The 16465-nt window shown below is 46.3% G+C and overlaps 1 protein-coding gene across 1 annotated transcript in view; it reads left to right on the top strand.

Moving 5' to 3' along the window:
* The window catches only part of Sec8 (exocyst complex component secretory 8), a 63665-nt gene that overhangs the window by 21852 nt on the left and 25348 nt on the right, over positions 1-16465 (top strand). Inside the window, exons 12-20 of the mRNA XM_077688113.1 lie at positions 38-181; positions 4804-4896; positions 6043-6112; positions 7576-7639; positions 7900-8000; positions 8093-8166; positions 9271-9409; positions 10685-10766; positions 15096-15306. Coding sequence (XP_077544239.1) covers positions 38-181; positions 4804-4896; positions 6043-6112; positions 7576-7639; positions 7900-8000; positions 8093-8166; positions 9271-9409; positions 10685-10766; positions 15096-15306 — 978 coding nt within the window. The remainder of the gene's footprint in view (positions 1-37; positions 182-4803; positions 4897-6042; positions 6113-7575; positions 7640-7899; positions 8001-8092; positions 8167-9270; positions 9410-10684; positions 10767-15095; positions 15307-16465) is intronic.

The raw sequence follows: 16465 nt of genomic DNA, 5'->3' as shown, positions 1-16465 counted from the left end.
CAGCTCTACAGCACTGTACCGTGCAATGTTTTTTCAGATGGAGTATGTTGTCGGGAGGTACTTGGACATCCACAACACCGGGTCTGCACAGCAGGTGGCACCGCCAGTGTTCACCGAGATGACGGCGACGAACGACATTGCTTCCTACTTCACTCGGAGAAGAAATGTCAAGCAGAAGAAAGTGAGCACTGTTTGGTTGTTTGCGAGGCGCTTGGGTCATGCTTGCCTGTCCCTCCAGAGTCCCAGTGAGGAACTTCAGTGACTTCTAGTGGTCTGAATCGGGGTTACCAGCATGTGCTTGGGAGCATTCCTGAAGAAAAGGCATGTGCAAATAGTTGCCAGCCTCCAGGACTATGGGGAACTTCTTTTGCATACAGCTGCTGTCATTTATTTGTGAAATGTTTCATCAGCCAATTATTCGGGCTTGTTAAGAAGGGTCAAATTTCTGAATAATTGAGCAGTTTGAAAAAGCACTGATACAAGGTAGGGCTCTAGAAAAGTAATAAAACTGGTAATAGTGTGTGCAAACCAACTGCACTGTTGTATCCTGCTTTATATAGCAGTTGGGTGCACCCCTGGCGTTGATTTTGCTCAAGCTTCAACTTGCTACTATTGCAACCAGATTGTTGAGAGCATCTCACATCAAGTTGTGTTCGGGTGGGTCATTAGAAAACTATACCAGTGAAATTTAGAGCAGTGTTGTACCTTCAAGTTCTCTACAAAACTTTATGAACTCTGCTTGTATTGCCTTTGAAAAGTTGCAAAGGCCCCGTGAACAACATTCTAAACCAAGGGTTAAAGTGTTTAGATGGTCCAAGGCAGCATTTATCTGTAAAGGGCTGTGAAGGAGTACGTAATGAGCATTGTGCGTGAAGGCATTTAATCATGTAGGCAGGCGGCAATTTTAGTGATCTCAGGCAGTCGCTTGATGTTCAGATGATCATTAGTGAGCAAGCTCTGTCCACTGAGTCTAAATGCACATTTTGGGCATGAGAAAAGTGTTCCAAATAACCTTGTGAGTGGGGAATATTGAGAGGATATGTGTGCGATCTTCTGTTCCACTGCGCTAGGGAGCCCCACTTTTTCTGTGCACCCTTGCAGCTGATAGCAATGAAATTTGCGAGGATGACATGGAAGAAAAGTACAAAAGTTCGCACAGTTAAAACTTTGCCCATATTAGGAAAGTGAGAGGGAGCAAATTGAAAACTCACTGTTTGGTCAAACTGCTCAAATCAATGGTCATCCTTTTTTGTTATCGTTTTTTACTTGGCTTTTTCTACTGGTGCCAGTTTGTTTTGTTTTCCACAGCAGTAAACAGTGTGCACCCCCTCAAAAAACTCTGTCGAGCTTTTTTTGGGGAAGTCCTACAAAGGCTCCAGGCAGCGTGTGCACTTGGCTGCTGCTGCAAGGCAGTCTCCATTAAAGGAGTACTAATACGAAATTTTTGTTTTACGTTTTTTTCGCTGCTATGCCTGCTTACCAACCCATTAATCATAGAATGACACATTAGACCGTCAAGTGCAGCGTAAACATTCATTTACGGCATCGTTTATTTGTGTCAGTTTCGATTTCGGCAAAATGAACGCCGAGCAGCCGCCATGACAGAAGGGCGCCCGTGACGTCACCATTCTTGCCGCACCGCTGCCGGTCTGGATGCATGTGCGCGAGCGCGCCCAGACCGGCAGCGGTTTTCACCATCCCCATGCACCCGGGCAGCATGACGTCAAGTCCCAAAACCATGACATGGTACACGTGCCGTAGCAGCACACGCCAACTGCAGCCCGCGCGTCGGCTACGTCACAAGGGCCCCGCCGTCGGCAGTTTGGGGCAAGGAGCAAATGATGTCATGCTGGCTCGCTCTGGGCTTTCTCTTGTGGGCAAAGATTGAAATGGATTTGAAATATGTTATACTGAACGGTTACTGTTGAAACTTGGTGGGGGGTATCTCTTTATAAAAAGGAAGCATTTTACATAGTTATCTCAGCTTTGAAATTTCGTGTCACTACTTTTTTAACAACTTGTCTGTTTATTTGAAAGGAGGCACTTACAAACAGCTTAACCGAGGAAAAAAAAGGCATTGTGGTTCTCCAAGGCCTCTACCAGTTGGATCACAATCCCTGCAACTTCTTTTTAACCCCCCCTCCAGCCCCAGCGCCATTTCGGCACTTTGAGTAGAGCTTACTGACAAGCTGAAAGGCATTTCCATAAAAACCCTCCAGCTCTGTCACTACCATCATTAGATAGGTCTCCATCAATGCGTAGCATCTAAAAGGGACTACTGTCAAGGGGATAAGCTTGACATAAAAAGAAGTGCCGTGAGTGAAAGAGGATCAGTCTCGTTACTTTTCTACCCGCTGCGGTGGCTCAGTGGCTAAGGCGTGCTGCTGAGCACGAGGTCGCGGGTTCGATTCCGGGCCGCGGCGGCCGCTTTTCTGATGGAGGCGAAAAGCAAAAATGCCCGTGTGTGCGAGATTTTGGCGCACGTCAAGGATCCCCAGGTGGTCAAAATTAATCCGGAGCCCTCCACTACGGCGTGCCTCATCGCCTGCATTGCGTCGGCGCGTTAAACCCTGCAATCAATCAATCAATCAATCTCGTTACTTTTCTGCCAGACATTGTGTTACTGGACAGTTCAACGTCCCAACTATTGGTTAGTCCTGCACATCAGTATAGAATTGATTACTGGCTAGTATATTAATAAATTGATGTTTTTTCTGCATTTGGTTTTTACTTCTTGCTTGGGCAGGGTATTTCTAGAGTGTATTGACACCATTTCTGGGGAACTGCTGTTTAGGTTTTTACTGTGAAATTGTCTAGCAACAGCAACATCTAATCAGTCGTGACTGGCAGTGGGCTGAGCACCTGAAAGGGGTAACCAGAGATAGGCACTGCCTCCATTGGTTTCTGGGTATTGAATGTCCTACATTGTGATTGTTCTACGCTGCTTTCTTTCCACGTGACCCCTAACCATGGAAGGGGCCATTGGTGGCTCATTTTCTAGAGAGCTTGCCTGGAAACCCCAGCAACTCCAGGAAGTGGAGGACCAGCATGTGAAGCTTTGCTCCTGCTAATTAATCAGCTCCCTTGTTTACAGCTAGGCTCCCCTGGTGGTAGCTGCTTTTGCATCATAGGCCTGTGCGTTTTATTATTGGTGGGAGCTGTATTTCAGAGTAACTCCTATGTGTGCAGCTTCTGGTCTCAGTTAAATCGTAGCCCTCCACTCCACAAGCCTACATCTGAATTATTTTTTTTTTCCTGTTGCTGATTTCAGTGCGATTTTCTTCAAGACAATCCACCCCACTAAACAGCAGCTGGCCGATAATACACAGATAGCGAGGCTCTCTTTGCTGCTTTGGCAGCATCTGACTTGCTACGGCCAGCACGGCTGCGCTGCCGAGGTAGAACGAATTGATGCAGATGAAGAAACGTGCACCATCTGCTTTCTGTGCTTTTGTGGCCTTTAGTAGATGGTGCGACATGCCCACATAATTTTTTTTGTACAAGTTGTCTCGGGAGTGGTAGCACGAGTATACTCGGGCATGGCAGGGGGTGTTCATGTGTGGTCTCCCGAGTTATCTCTGTAGTGGCAGTGAAAAGGTTAAAGGGACACTGAAGGCAACCAGCAAGTTGGTTTCAAATGAAAGTCCCATAGTCATTTTAGCATTGATTCAGTGCTAGAAGGTGCCTTAATTGCGGAGAAATCGCTAATCAAACGGCGCATGCCCTTCCTCATTTTCCTCGCTGCGATTTTATGATGCAGACAGCGGCTGCTGCTGCTGGTGTTTGCATCATGATAAACCGAAAGCAAGCGAGGCAACAAGTGCAAACAAAAGCAACCAAATGCAACGCTGCCACGTACCGAGTGGTTTGGTCAGTTTCGGTCAAATCAGTCGTGCTCTCCCGTACTCCCATGTCCTTTGTTGCCCCAACCACTAAACACAATGCTTCTTCTTGTAACCCATGATCAGCATTGACGCTTTGTTGAGAAAGAGCATATTGTCTTTTTTAGGCCGCATGAAGCTTGGTGTCGAACCAACGGCTCATGTGCAGCACGCCCCCTTGCATAGCGGCATTGCCACAAGCATGTATGAGTAGCGCCATCCAGCGGCAGCCAGGGAAGACGTTGCATGCGCCAGACGTTAAGTACACTAGAAAATGCTGACTTCAGCCAAAATAGGCATTCCTGTGGTCTAATAGCCGAGCAAAAGCCCGCAGAGGGTCATAATAAAAGTGTCTGTGCACACAGAACTCTACAAGGGCAACACAATTATCTGGCCGAGTGTTGCACCAGACATAGTACCGAAACCAAAACAAGCTTGCTGGTGTTTGGGATTGCCGCATGATCTATCGGTGGGGCTCCCATCATATTGTTTCTAGCTCTCCTTTTGTTCTTCGACGTTCAAACATGACACTACGAAAACTTCCAGTTAAGTTTTTATAAGCTTGTAAGGCATATTGCAAAAATATTTGTCACGCAATTTCAACCACTTTCGGTGCAAGTTGCGCTGTATAGTCAGTGGCAGTGGCACAGCAAGTGGCAGCGGCACCTGTCTTCACGTTTTCGCTTATTTTCTACCTCGTTTTAAAAAAAGCTACGCGTAAGAGTGGTATACGTATTCGTGTTCTCGGTGAGCCATTCTATTGATCTAGAGCAACTTGTATTTTGTCTTGAGTGTCCCCTTAATGTAAAGCACACGTCAGTTTTTTTACTTTTTGTGCATTTGGTTCAAAAAGCTGCTCAAGGCTCAAAGCCAGAAAATGGCATTCTATTAAGACCAACCATTTTTTTGTTTTTCTCCCCAGTTTGCATTGTTTCGGTTTGACTGCTCTTCACACGCCATCAGCATGAATACTTACTTGAAAGAGAAGAAGGAAGAGATGGAGGACGAGGACAAGGTAGTGTACCTCTTTTTTTTTTTCAGCAGTACCTGAGAGTTGTGACCTAAATTTGCCGGTGTTAGAATAATTTGCCGTAATGCAATATCATTGACCAAATAAGAGATGATGCAAGTTTTCAGGGCAAAGTAAATTTTAGTACAGCAAATTTGTAATTAGCTGTTCATGGCAATACTAGCATGATTTGCTGAGTTTTAGTTCTGTCTTCTTCCAGTCAAGCATGTTTGTTTTAAAGGGGCCCTGCAACACTCTTTGTGCAGTGCAAGTAAACCTGCGCAACGTGTAGATTACACTGCCAGGAATACCTGAGCCAAATCGTACACGTGCACGTGAAGCAGTAAGCGCGCTATTCGCTGTGAAGGACGCGGAAAAACCAACCTAACTCTCTTCAGTTCTCCTCATTATGCACCCCTGGCGTGGCCTAAACGACATCATTTGGGCCATGGCTGTCCTATTGGCTGTTTCTGGTAAACTTCGCGGCTTATTTCTTGCATTTCCTGTGACAATCTGCCGTCGCGAGCACTGTGTACCAACCTCTTCTATGCCTGAACCTATACGCATATTTTTGGTGTTTATTTTGTGTTTTGAGTGCGCGTGGAGTTTGAGTGACGAACTCAAAACTCCCCTTTCAACGAGACCACTTAACAATAAACGTTTATTGCTTCAAAAACGCCCTTCCAGCCTGAGCGCTTTCTTGCGGGCAGGCAGCCATGCCTGCTTTTTTGTGCCACCATACCGGAAATAGACCCCTCCACGTTGCAGAGAAAAGGAGAAAACTCCCCGGCATGCGATATATCGAAGGCCGCCAAAGAGAACGCCGCGAGCCTCCCCCCTCACCGGAAAAGAGCGCGCAGCTTTTGTCGCGTTGTCCGCGGTCGAGTTGAGAGGGAGCAATTATGCGCGATTTCTCATTGCGCATAATTTCGGTGATAGTGAACGGATTTTCATAATTCTTGCGGGAGGAGATTTCTGGGACAATAGACTTTACCCCAAAATACATCCGAGTTGTCGATGGTAAGTGTTGCAGGGTCCCTTTAAGGTATCTTGGGAGTGTAGCATTTGCATTGTCGATTTTTGCAAATTTCCACCACCTGTGTGCAGAATTTTTGTTCTGAAAGTACCCGTGTTGTCTCTTTTCTGCGTTAGTGTGATTACGTCGAGGTTGGAGATGCCCATCAGCAGTTGGTTTGCATTCCCACTTCCAAGAACATCACACGTAGGTTATACGCACCATATTGATTTGACTCTTATCTTGCACTGTCCTTCTGCCTCGCCTCGAGTAGAACAAAAACAGAAGAGTGCAGGAAACAGGGAGCTTAGCTTGGGCCAGCCTTAGATGATCTCCGGTCGCCTTACATTGATGGGAAGACAGCGCTTCAACAGCCACTGCTTATAGCAAACACCTTTGAAAGAAAACTGCTCACAATTAGACATGCAGGGAAAGAAAGCAAGCTAAGTACAACCAAAAATGTATTTGATGTTACCATGTTTGTTTATAATCTACAAGTTCTGATAAAGTACTTGCAAAATATTTAAGCCCTATCAAGAATATTTACCGAGCTGTCGGACTCCACATTCTCCTCAGTGGCCATTTTTCTTACATTTTTAAGTTTCTTTCCTCGTTTTGCGGAAACCGTGGTGCCAACTGTTGCCTACAGTACCTTTGGTTTTACTGGTCGGATTTGCAGAACTCTAGCTGGATAGGAAAGCCTATCAATGGGCAGCCACCGAGGGAACTACGAAAATGTGGTGGCTGTTGGCACAAGTATTAAATATTCTGTATTTTATTTGACCAAAGTATTGATACTTTGCAGCGTATAACTTATACTGTCATAATTTTTGCAACAAGAAAGCTACAATATGTAGTAGATGTATTTTGATGGCGCAAGGGCACCGAAGGTAAAAGAGCAACAAAAACTGTTGTATGAAGGTCTTTCTGTGATAGTTACATGGCTAAAATGCTTATTATGTGGGTGAAAATTCTTAGTGTATGTGTATAATGCCCTTATCACAAAGCTAAAATTGCATCGCACTGTATGTCCCTTATAAAACACACTTGCGTCGAAAGTAAGCCAGTATTTACTGCATAGCTAATAGAATAAATTTGGGTGGAACAGTGTGGTGTAACCTATCACCAGCTTCAAGTGTATGCCGCGTCGTCAAAAACTTGTTGCATATTTGTTCTCAGCATGCCAGAAATGCTCTACGGGAAATTTTCATCTGTGTAGGTTAAAAAGTAATGAAAATGAAAGGGGCGCAGCGTTATTCAAGTAAAAACTTGGCTGATAGCCGCTCAGGTGATATGATGAGAGCACAAACAGGAAAAAAAGTGGGGGGGGGGGGGGGGGGGGGGGGGGGGATTACAGTGGTTAAAATCCCTGGTCTGCCGGAATAATTTCCAGCCTAGAGAATTTAATTTGTTAATGTGATTTTGGTTTAGCATGCATGAATGTTGGCAAATAAAATTCGTGAGAATGAATGAGCAGTGTAGTTGACCTAGTGTTCGATTTCATAAACAGTCGTAAATGCCTGGCTAGCTTAGACTTATGCGGGCATGATGTTACGAATATTGTGTTTTTCATTTTCAATACGTTTCAGAGCAATTCTGCATTGTAGGCTGCTAAATTGGTTTAATTGGCCTTTTCTGCTGTAAACCTGGGCCTTCTCTTTATTTTGTAGATATATTCAAACCTCTAATGGGCTTCGTTACTGAGATAGAAGCTGCTCTGACCTTGGAAGATGGGTAAGTGAATGAATAGCCCTTGGTGCATAGAGGTCCAGGCCTGCACTGGAGAGCGAGACTTAAGCTAAATGCGGCAAATGTGGAGTCACACAAACTGCTTGCTTGGATTTTACAATTTCGTGTGCCAGATTCATGTAGCAATGTACGTATTCAGTTCCAGTGAAGGTTCGGTTTCAGGTAAGCTTCAGTAAAGCAGCCTTTTGTGAAGCAGTTGATAAGTGAGGCATGCACTTGACTAAGACATTCCCGTCCGGTTTCAGCCATCATTGCCATTTGTACGATTACCTCCTTGAATGTGTGAAGATTTTCCTGGGCCACGTCAACAATGACCTGGAAAGCACCATTGACAGTGCCACAAAAAGTGAGTGAGCTTTGTGTGTGCCCAGGTGACAGTGTCCACGTGATGCTTGCAGTTTGCCATGAGGACTGTGCTCTGTGCTTCGTCCACTTCAGGTTTGGAGACGTGGAAGGTGACATCAGATCCCGAGGTGCTGAAGTCTCATGGCATGGAGAGACCTCTGCTGCAGGTAACTCTAACCCCTTGGAAACGATGAGCAGTACAGTTGCCGCACTCTAGATGAAAAAAATGGCCACCATGCCGCTTTGCAAAAGTGGAATGGTTCACGGGCGCCTTATCATCCTTCACTTAAAGCGCCATTTCGCTGCTACAGACAATGCCGACGATGGCTTTGATATGATATCCAACACTTTTGATATCCACATTTTTTCCCTGTTTCGCCACATGTCAAGTGGCTGTCACAGTTGGGAAAGAGACTGGACCAGGATACAGTGCAGAACATATAGTGCAGTTTTAATTCTGAAGTCAGAGAAGAAAGAATTTTTATCTCGGGGCCTTTAGATTGTTACATCTGTTCGAAAACACGACAGACTCCAGAGATGATTTTAATGGATTTTCCTGAATAGATGAAGTTGAAAAGTTGTGTAGATAAGTCTACTTAAAAGCTGCAAAACTGTTCTTCTGAAAAATGGTTTTCTGTTAAACATTCTTGTTTTGCCGCATTCTCTTCGAAATTTTCGCTACCACTAGTAGCAGCCCACACAGGTTGAGATTCCTGCGGTGGAGAAAACTGCCTCCTGCTGGTGCACATTTGGCAATAACAATGGTGATTTACTGCTGCAGTTTCATAATGGCAACTTCGTAAAAACCAGCAACTTATGCATAGGGACAACTTCTTTACGAAATTTTCTAGGGAAATTTAATAGAGGTGTGAAACTTGTATGGTGGCACGACTTGTAGACCAGGAAATATGGTAACAAGTTACTAAATGATGGCATTGGGTGGGAATGGGGCAGTTCCTAAGCTGCCGGGACACTAAAATGGTGTCTTTGAGGGTTCCCTTTAATTTGGCCCCCCTAACCAGTGTTCTTGTTAACACGGCGTAACACTTAGGAAAATGAGGAATTAGCCTTTAGGGGCAAGGATAATGGGATGTCTGCCCAGCCTGCAGTGCTCGGAACAGGGCATGCAACAAAGAGGGTGTGCATGCCTTGTAGTGCCATTGCCAAGTGAACCCACACAAGATCAATTTTGCTTGCTGGGCTAGCTGAATGTCTTGTGGCAGCCGGCTTGTTGAAACCGTCCATACTCTTGGGACTGTCCCTCTTTGCAGAGTGCGCTGTGTGTAGACCACAGCCTTCAGGGTCTGCAGGAGCTGATGCACGCTCTGCCCATGTACACGGACCATTTCCTCAGCCTGGCCTGCACCATACTGCAGAACTACAAGGAGACGAGTCAAGTGGCCTACAGGGGTACTGGTCTCCTTTTTAAGCATCCATGGCAGTGCAAGCCAGGAATATCACTTCAGCAGGGAACGCGCATGTACAAGGTTGCCGTGGCCTACAGCGTGGCCTACAGCGTGGCCTACAGCTGTGAAAATAGGACTGTCAGCGAGTACAGCATTCTATTTCAGCATCCCAGTTTCAGTCTTGCAACAGTGTAGTACGATGGGAATAAAAAAAGAGGAAGATTCATTAGAATTCGAAAACAGTAGTTGCTGCAATATTCTATATAATCTAAGTACATAGTTGCAATGTTCTAATATTGCAATATTCTAATATACAGTTACAGTTGAACCTCGTTATAACGAACACTGATGTAGCGAATTATCGGCTATAGCGAACTAAATACGATTTTTGGTTGTTCACTCTTCATTTCAGTGACACTTATTTTTCTTTATAATGAAATCAAAACCACTAGAGCCGTGCACGATATCAGCTATAACGAAGAAATATTTGGTTCGCGCGTGACTCAAAACTGGAAAGCTAGCATCATAAAGCAAAAGTAAAAAAAAAACGAAAGAATAAGAGTGCAAATAAATAAGAGCGCAGGCCTTTTTTGCTAAACGAACTTGGTTCTGTTGTAATTTCACGTTCTCATATTCTGGCCCATTTAGTTTGAAATGCCACTAGGAGACAGGTAATGATTACTTCATTATGCTCTTCTGTATGTAGGATGTTCTCGCAAGCCAGATTGCCAATTTGTTAGTGCTGATTTTTACCCTTACTGTTACAACGAATATCGGATATAACAAACTAGTTTGCTGCCCCGATCCTACTTCGTTATAATGAGGTTCAACTGTAAAACATTCTAAATAGTTGCTTGCAATATTTTAAAGTGGTTCCTGTGCCGCATACACATGCTGAGTGTAATTTGTGTACTTGGGACTGTCTCCTCATGTGGCTCATTGTGCATTTCAATCCCTCTTTTAGGATGGGAGTTGAGATTTAAGCGTATAGCAGTTGCAAGGTATGTCGCCATGGAGTAAAACTGCCTTGAGGGGAGTGTTTTAAAGCTTATGTTGACCTCTAAGAATTGTGCCCCAAGTAATCACTTTGGCTAATAATTGGCATGTTGGTTGTAGCCAAACTGTGAACAGCCCATTTTTCCAGACTGAATGCTGTTTGTCCCCTTGGACAAACTCATTTTGTGTCTATTTTTTTCCTGTTTCCAAAGCTTGTTTTACAAGCTCAGTAAGTTTGGGGGAGGTGTCTACAGGTAGCAAGCAGCATTATTTTGTCGTGCAGGTATCGTTCAGCCTGAATCGGAGGACAAACGCATCATCAGTGCGACATGGGCTAAGGACGAAGACATCAGCCGATTTTTGATGTAAGACTACACTTTCTTTTCACCTTGGGAAGGATTATGAAATAGCTCAGATATTCGGTAGATTTACCAACTGTGTATCGGACTGGAATTCTGATTCTGGCAGGAGGAGGAGTGTCGTGAATGTGATGAAATAAAAATGTTTGATTGCCTTTTCTGCGAGTTGTGGGGACCTGCGGGCCTCCACGCCTTTTCTGGTATGGTCGGTGGGGCCACCACGGCAGCCCCTGTGCATGCCCTGCCCTCCCCAAGAAGTGTGTGTGCGATATTTGCAGGGGCCTCTTTTCTCTCTTGAGATGGGAGCAGCTCTTGTGAGCTTTCGGCTGCATTCTGCTTGGCTGAGAACTTTTGGCTGTGTGATTTTTGTGACGAGGCAAACCCCTTCTCCTTTTCTGGAAGTGGGTGAACCAAGTCAGCAGCCACAGATGGCTGAGAAAACTTGTGTTGTGGAGACTTCCAAATTGGTGGTAACAGCTGCTTCAGTCAGCAGTAAGATGTCATTGTTGACATTCGGTGCCTTGAACACACTTATCAACTAGCTGGTGAGTCAACCAAACCCGCTGTAGCTTTCCCGCGGCACCATATGGTGGGATAGGGGCTCCTAATTATGGTGACTGGCTTGCTAGCCTGACTGGGCAGCACCTTTTTATGCCACTACTACCCATTAAGTATAGATGGTATTCACTGAAAACATTAGCTGTTAATTTTTTCGTTTGGCAACACTGGAAACGGCCTTGACTGTGCCTCTTCAGCACACCTGCACCTTGCAGGAAAAAAAAAAAAAAACCCTGGCATGCGTCATCTGCTCGTTTCAAGCCGATTCTCAACAGTGGTGTCACAGATATTATTAATCGCATTCACATTGGAGTCGAGGCATTACTTTGTGTTCAATGGGAGAAAGTTTAGAACATCAAACACACATCGTGTGCTTAGCATGGCAAGTACCGCCATCTTGCGGAGCCCGACGTAACCAGTGACGGCACACACACATGGTTGCCCGCATGCATGCCATGCCAGTGAATACAGCCTATAAGGTAGCAGCTAGTGTACCAGCATTAAGAGAAGAATGTGTTCTTTTTCATAGATTAGCCAGAGGTTTCATGTGTTGATTGATTGTGGGGTTTAACGCGCCGACGCAACGCAGGCGATGAGGCGCGCCGTAGTGGAGGGCTCTGGATTAATTTGACCACCTGGGGATCTTTATCATGTGCCGAAATCTCGTACACACGGGCGTTTTTGCTTTTCGCCTCCATCAGAAAAGCGGCCGCCGCGGCCGGGAATCAAACCCGCGACCTCGTGCTCAGCAGCGCAACGCCTTAGCCACAGGTTTCATGTGTCATGCCTCAAACGCAGAATGGGTTCCCTTAAAAATCCACATATATAATCTCGACTTGCAAATGATATGAAGTGAGATTTGGGAATGGCAGAAAGCAACACAAGTTTTTTCTGTGTAAAATACAAGTGAGGCATACTCGGCTGAAAGAATTATCTGCATTGCACTACGCGCTTCAGTCATCGTCCTTGGTTGCCTGTCAACGCACAATTCTTCATCCGAGAGCCCTTCCCTGAGATAGGCCTGCCGCAGTGGCTCAGTGGCTGTAGCGTTGTGCTGCTGAGCCCAAGGGTGCAAGTTTGATCCCAGCCGCAATGGCTGCTTTTCTGATGGAGGCAAAAAGCGAAAACTTCCCCTGTGTGTCGAGATTTTGGTGCACACTAAAGATCCCCCTCAGGTGGTGGAACTTAACCCAGGGGAGTCCTCCACTATGGTATGCCTCGTAGCCCAGGTGTGTCTTCTTAAACCCCACAAACAAAACCAACATCTTCCCCGAGGTCGGTGCTGCCAGGCGTGCCAAAATGCTGCACCTCGTACAAGGGTGGCACACAAGGTGCATCTGCAATCCACTTGCTCGGCTTGGCTGGCATCACTTGGGGCTCACTCACCTGCATCCTTTTTGTGTAGCAGCGTTTGACTCGATCCTCAAAAGGGTGGTCTATGCAGACACCTATAGTTCATTCCACAAGCTAGCTGCAGCACTGTGGAGGCTACATTGTTGTCCCCCTCAGGGCGCCTAACTCACCGCGAAAGACGCGGCAAAAGGCGCCGGGGCCTTGCGGTGCCACTTGCCGAGAGGGGAGAAAGGAATGTCCTTTCAGGACCCCCTTCACGGCGTGTTAGGCACCCTCAGTGGGCGCACTATTGATCACAACGTAGCCTCCACAGTGCTGCAGCTAGCTTGGGGTATGAACTGTAGATGCTGCAGCTGAGACGAGTTCGGTGCCGGGCTCGTGCAGCAGTCTCTTCACAGGATCAGCCACAGTGTATCCAGGACAAGGTTGGATGGGAGTGGACTTGATCTAGTCAAGCACTAAACCCTCATCCATAAAACCTGGCACCTCACGACGACATTTTTCTGTATGTCCTCGCCTTTCGGCATTGTTTTGCGCTTGAAGACAACACAGCAGGTGTGTGCGACCATCTGCCGTGCAAGAAATCACTGTAACCAAGCATTCCCGTTGCCACTGGACCGAACACAAACTTACTTGGAACCCTGTTTATGCTTGATGAGAGGCCTAGAAACACTAGCATATAGTAATTTGCATTGCTGATTCGTCCTAGCTGGAAGTTCTTTACCTTGTGCAACGAGATAACATGGCTGAATTTGAACAATTTGGACAGATTTTGCGAATTCGACGTTCGCTGGCGTAATGAAAATCCATCATGGCATGTAGGGGGAGACCCAACACTTACTTGCTTTGAATTTAGAGCCTGGGATCTTTTTTTTCTCTTCCAAGGTCCATGGCTTTTGTCTGCAAATGGTTTATGCTCCTAGTTCGCTGCATGGCTCGCTGTTATAGTATGGACTCCATCAGGGCAAATTCGATTTCCGGGAATGCCCCATATTCTTCGGCTCCTAAAAGCTTTGAACGTAACGGCACACAAAAAGGGTCTCCTTTTGTTATCACCAAACGTAAATTCTGTCCTTTGTCATGCCAAACTTCCCACACCGACACAGTTGCCAATGTTCCCTGCGGCTAAACCTCCTTCCTTTTGAAGGTAGTACTGCTTTCGCAGTCGTGACATTTTGCTGCTTGACAAATGCGATTTTCATAAAAGCATGCACATTGCGTGGACAGTTTGTGTGCTGCTGAGAGAAGAGAGAGAGAGATAGAGAGAGATGCACGCTGTCGCACTTCCTGACCCATTCCTGCCTTCCCGCACCGCCCGAGGCACCCCTTCCCCCGGCTCAAGAAATGCAAACTGCGAACAAAGCGGCCACCGGCTGCACACGCCACTCAACCCAGCACGTAGAAAGCGCGGTGGGAATCCCGCTGACTCCCGGAAAAGGACAAAGTTGCTTCTTCACGATGGAATCTGCGCTGCCCTCGCCCGGCAAACTTTAGCTTCACCTCCCTATAGTCACGGGCTTGTTACCTTCCACTGTTCCGCTCTTTTGTGGGATGTAATTTGTGTCTGATAGAGCAAGTGTTTTGCTACCTCACAGAGCATTGTCTGCCCGAATGAAGTTCTGCACCGAGGCCAGCGGTCGAAGCTGTGTGTGTGTTTTGGTCGTGTTCGCTTCATGATTGTAGATAAAATGATCGCTTCATGATTGCTTCATGATCGCTTTATGATTGCTTCATGATCGCTTCATAATCACTTCGTGATTGTAGATAAAATGCGACGGCGAGCTCCCGCAGTTGGACTGTGCTTACTATGTTGGGATTATCACCAGCGACAATTCAACCCGCACCGGGTATGCAGAGTGTGTGCAATTTTTTTTAAACCTTAGGCCGCACGGCACATTCACATGGTTTAACCACTATCTCACGTCCCGTGCGACACCAAGGTTGATGCACAGAGAGTGGCAGGTAACGTAAGTGTAGGCGGGCAAGTTGTTTTGAGGTACATGCTGCGTGCACGACTAGTGGCTCCTGCGGCCGTGATGGTTCGCTTGGTAGGTTTGTTTTCCTGCTAGGCCACACTGGTGTCGTGCTCGTTTCCGGCAACCGTGTATGTCTCGCACAACGTCATGAAATGGTGCGAGGAATGAAATGCGTTTTTCAATTGGTAATGTCTCGGCAAAAGCATCTTTCGCCACCGAATAGATGCTGACAGGGCTTCGGGGCAGTTGAACTTACTATTTGCCTTCAGTGTCCCTTTAAACATGCACCAAAATGGGCATATTGGTTTTGGTTTACAAATATGCACATTATATTGGTAGAGTGACGTGTACTATAGAAATGGGCTACAGGCATGGGAAACGGCGCTCTGATAACCTGTGAAGTGTAAAAAGTGCAGTCTTGAGTGTGACCTTGTGTGGCCGCTTCCAGGTCCCTGCCCAACTGGGCCAACCTGCAGCAGCTGAAGGAGAAGCGTGGGGGCGTCGACTTGGAGGAGTCGCCCGAGGAGGTGCGGCTGCGCAACAAGAAGGAGTCCGAGATCCTCATTGGCAACCTGGCCAGCGGCACGCTCATCCCCCTGCACGAGATCCTCTCAGACGTGGCCCAGCTCAGGGTGCTGGCACAGCTGCAGGAGAGCCTGGTGAGATGACGCCCCGTGGGGTCAATAATTCACATTGTGTATTGTCACCCAACGTTTGGGCTATACAGGGCAACCAAAACATGACAACAGATGTGGAAATGGCCCTACAGGCCCTGAGCTTCGCGACTACTGCGCCGCTCGCCACCGCTGCATGGCTGATAGGAGGTTCTCTCTCTCGCTTCTTTTTGCCTTTCCTCACCCTGAAAAACCTGCTGTGTAAGTACACATTTAGGGCACTTAAAGAAACAGCTGCGGCTTAGCAGAATGCTGTGAAGCCAGCAAAAACTATCCACTGACGCAGTTCAGCACGCTTCCTAACCACCCTTACGAGCGTCGGCAACGACAACGGCTTATCGCCACTGTCACCTTCGAACATATCAGGCACACGTGAATTATATTGTTGCCTTGTTTATACCTGGTACTGGCTCAGTGACAGGTTGGTTTCTCCTTGCAGTGTGTACAACAAATGCGGCTTCATTTCGAATGTACTATACATTATAAAAAGATGTGTTTCAGGGATGTAGTTATCCTTTACCTGACAATTACTCGATCCTTTTTAGTGACCGGGAGCCACTTGAAAGTATTGCAAGGCATCTGCGTCATTAAATAAATGTGCACACTCACACCTTATAGCAAGAAGGAAGGAGAGTTAATGAATCCACACAGTCAAGGGGCAGCAAGTTGGAAAGAAACAGAATAGCTCGTACGGGAAGCAAAAACCTAGTGCAGTGCGGTGAGCACAGGGGCAGTGTGCGGATACCTCTAGTTCGTATAGACAAAAGGCGTGTACCAATACACTTGCGTTACGCCGCAGTATGCACTTCCATGCACGCTTACACCAAGCTGCATCGCTGCATGAGTACGTCCCTTTTTTTCCTGCACATTTTCACATGAGTACTCACTGGGCCTTGCGAGTGCTCGTGTGAATAAAGTCTTGCAGATCACAGGTGCCATGGTGGTTTTCAGTATTTTCAAGTGAAGAAATCGCCTGCTATATTTTTCAGTGAATACCATCTATTCATCAGTTTGCTGTGAATTTTACTTGGCTTTCTCTTCCGGTTTCTTTTTGAAACACAACTAGCTTTTCCAATTGAGATTTGCATACAAAATTAAGATGTTTGCCCACCTCTAGCATAAAGTTGTTTTTGTTCTTTAACAT

Source organism: Haemaphysalis longicornis, unplaced genomic scaffold, assembly GCF_048455015.1.
Source record: "Haemaphysalis longicornis isolate Haplotype H1 unplaced genomic scaffold, Haemaphysalis longicornis Haplotype H1 scaffold_1, whole genome shotgun sequence".
In the NCBI taxonomy this organism is placed as follows: domain Eukaryota; kingdom Metazoa; phylum Arthropoda; class Arachnida; order Ixodida; family Ixodidae; genus Haemaphysalis; species Haemaphysalis longicornis.
The sequence above is the reverse complement of the archived record's forward strand: the minus strand, read 5'-3'. Positions and strand labels throughout refer to the sequence as shown.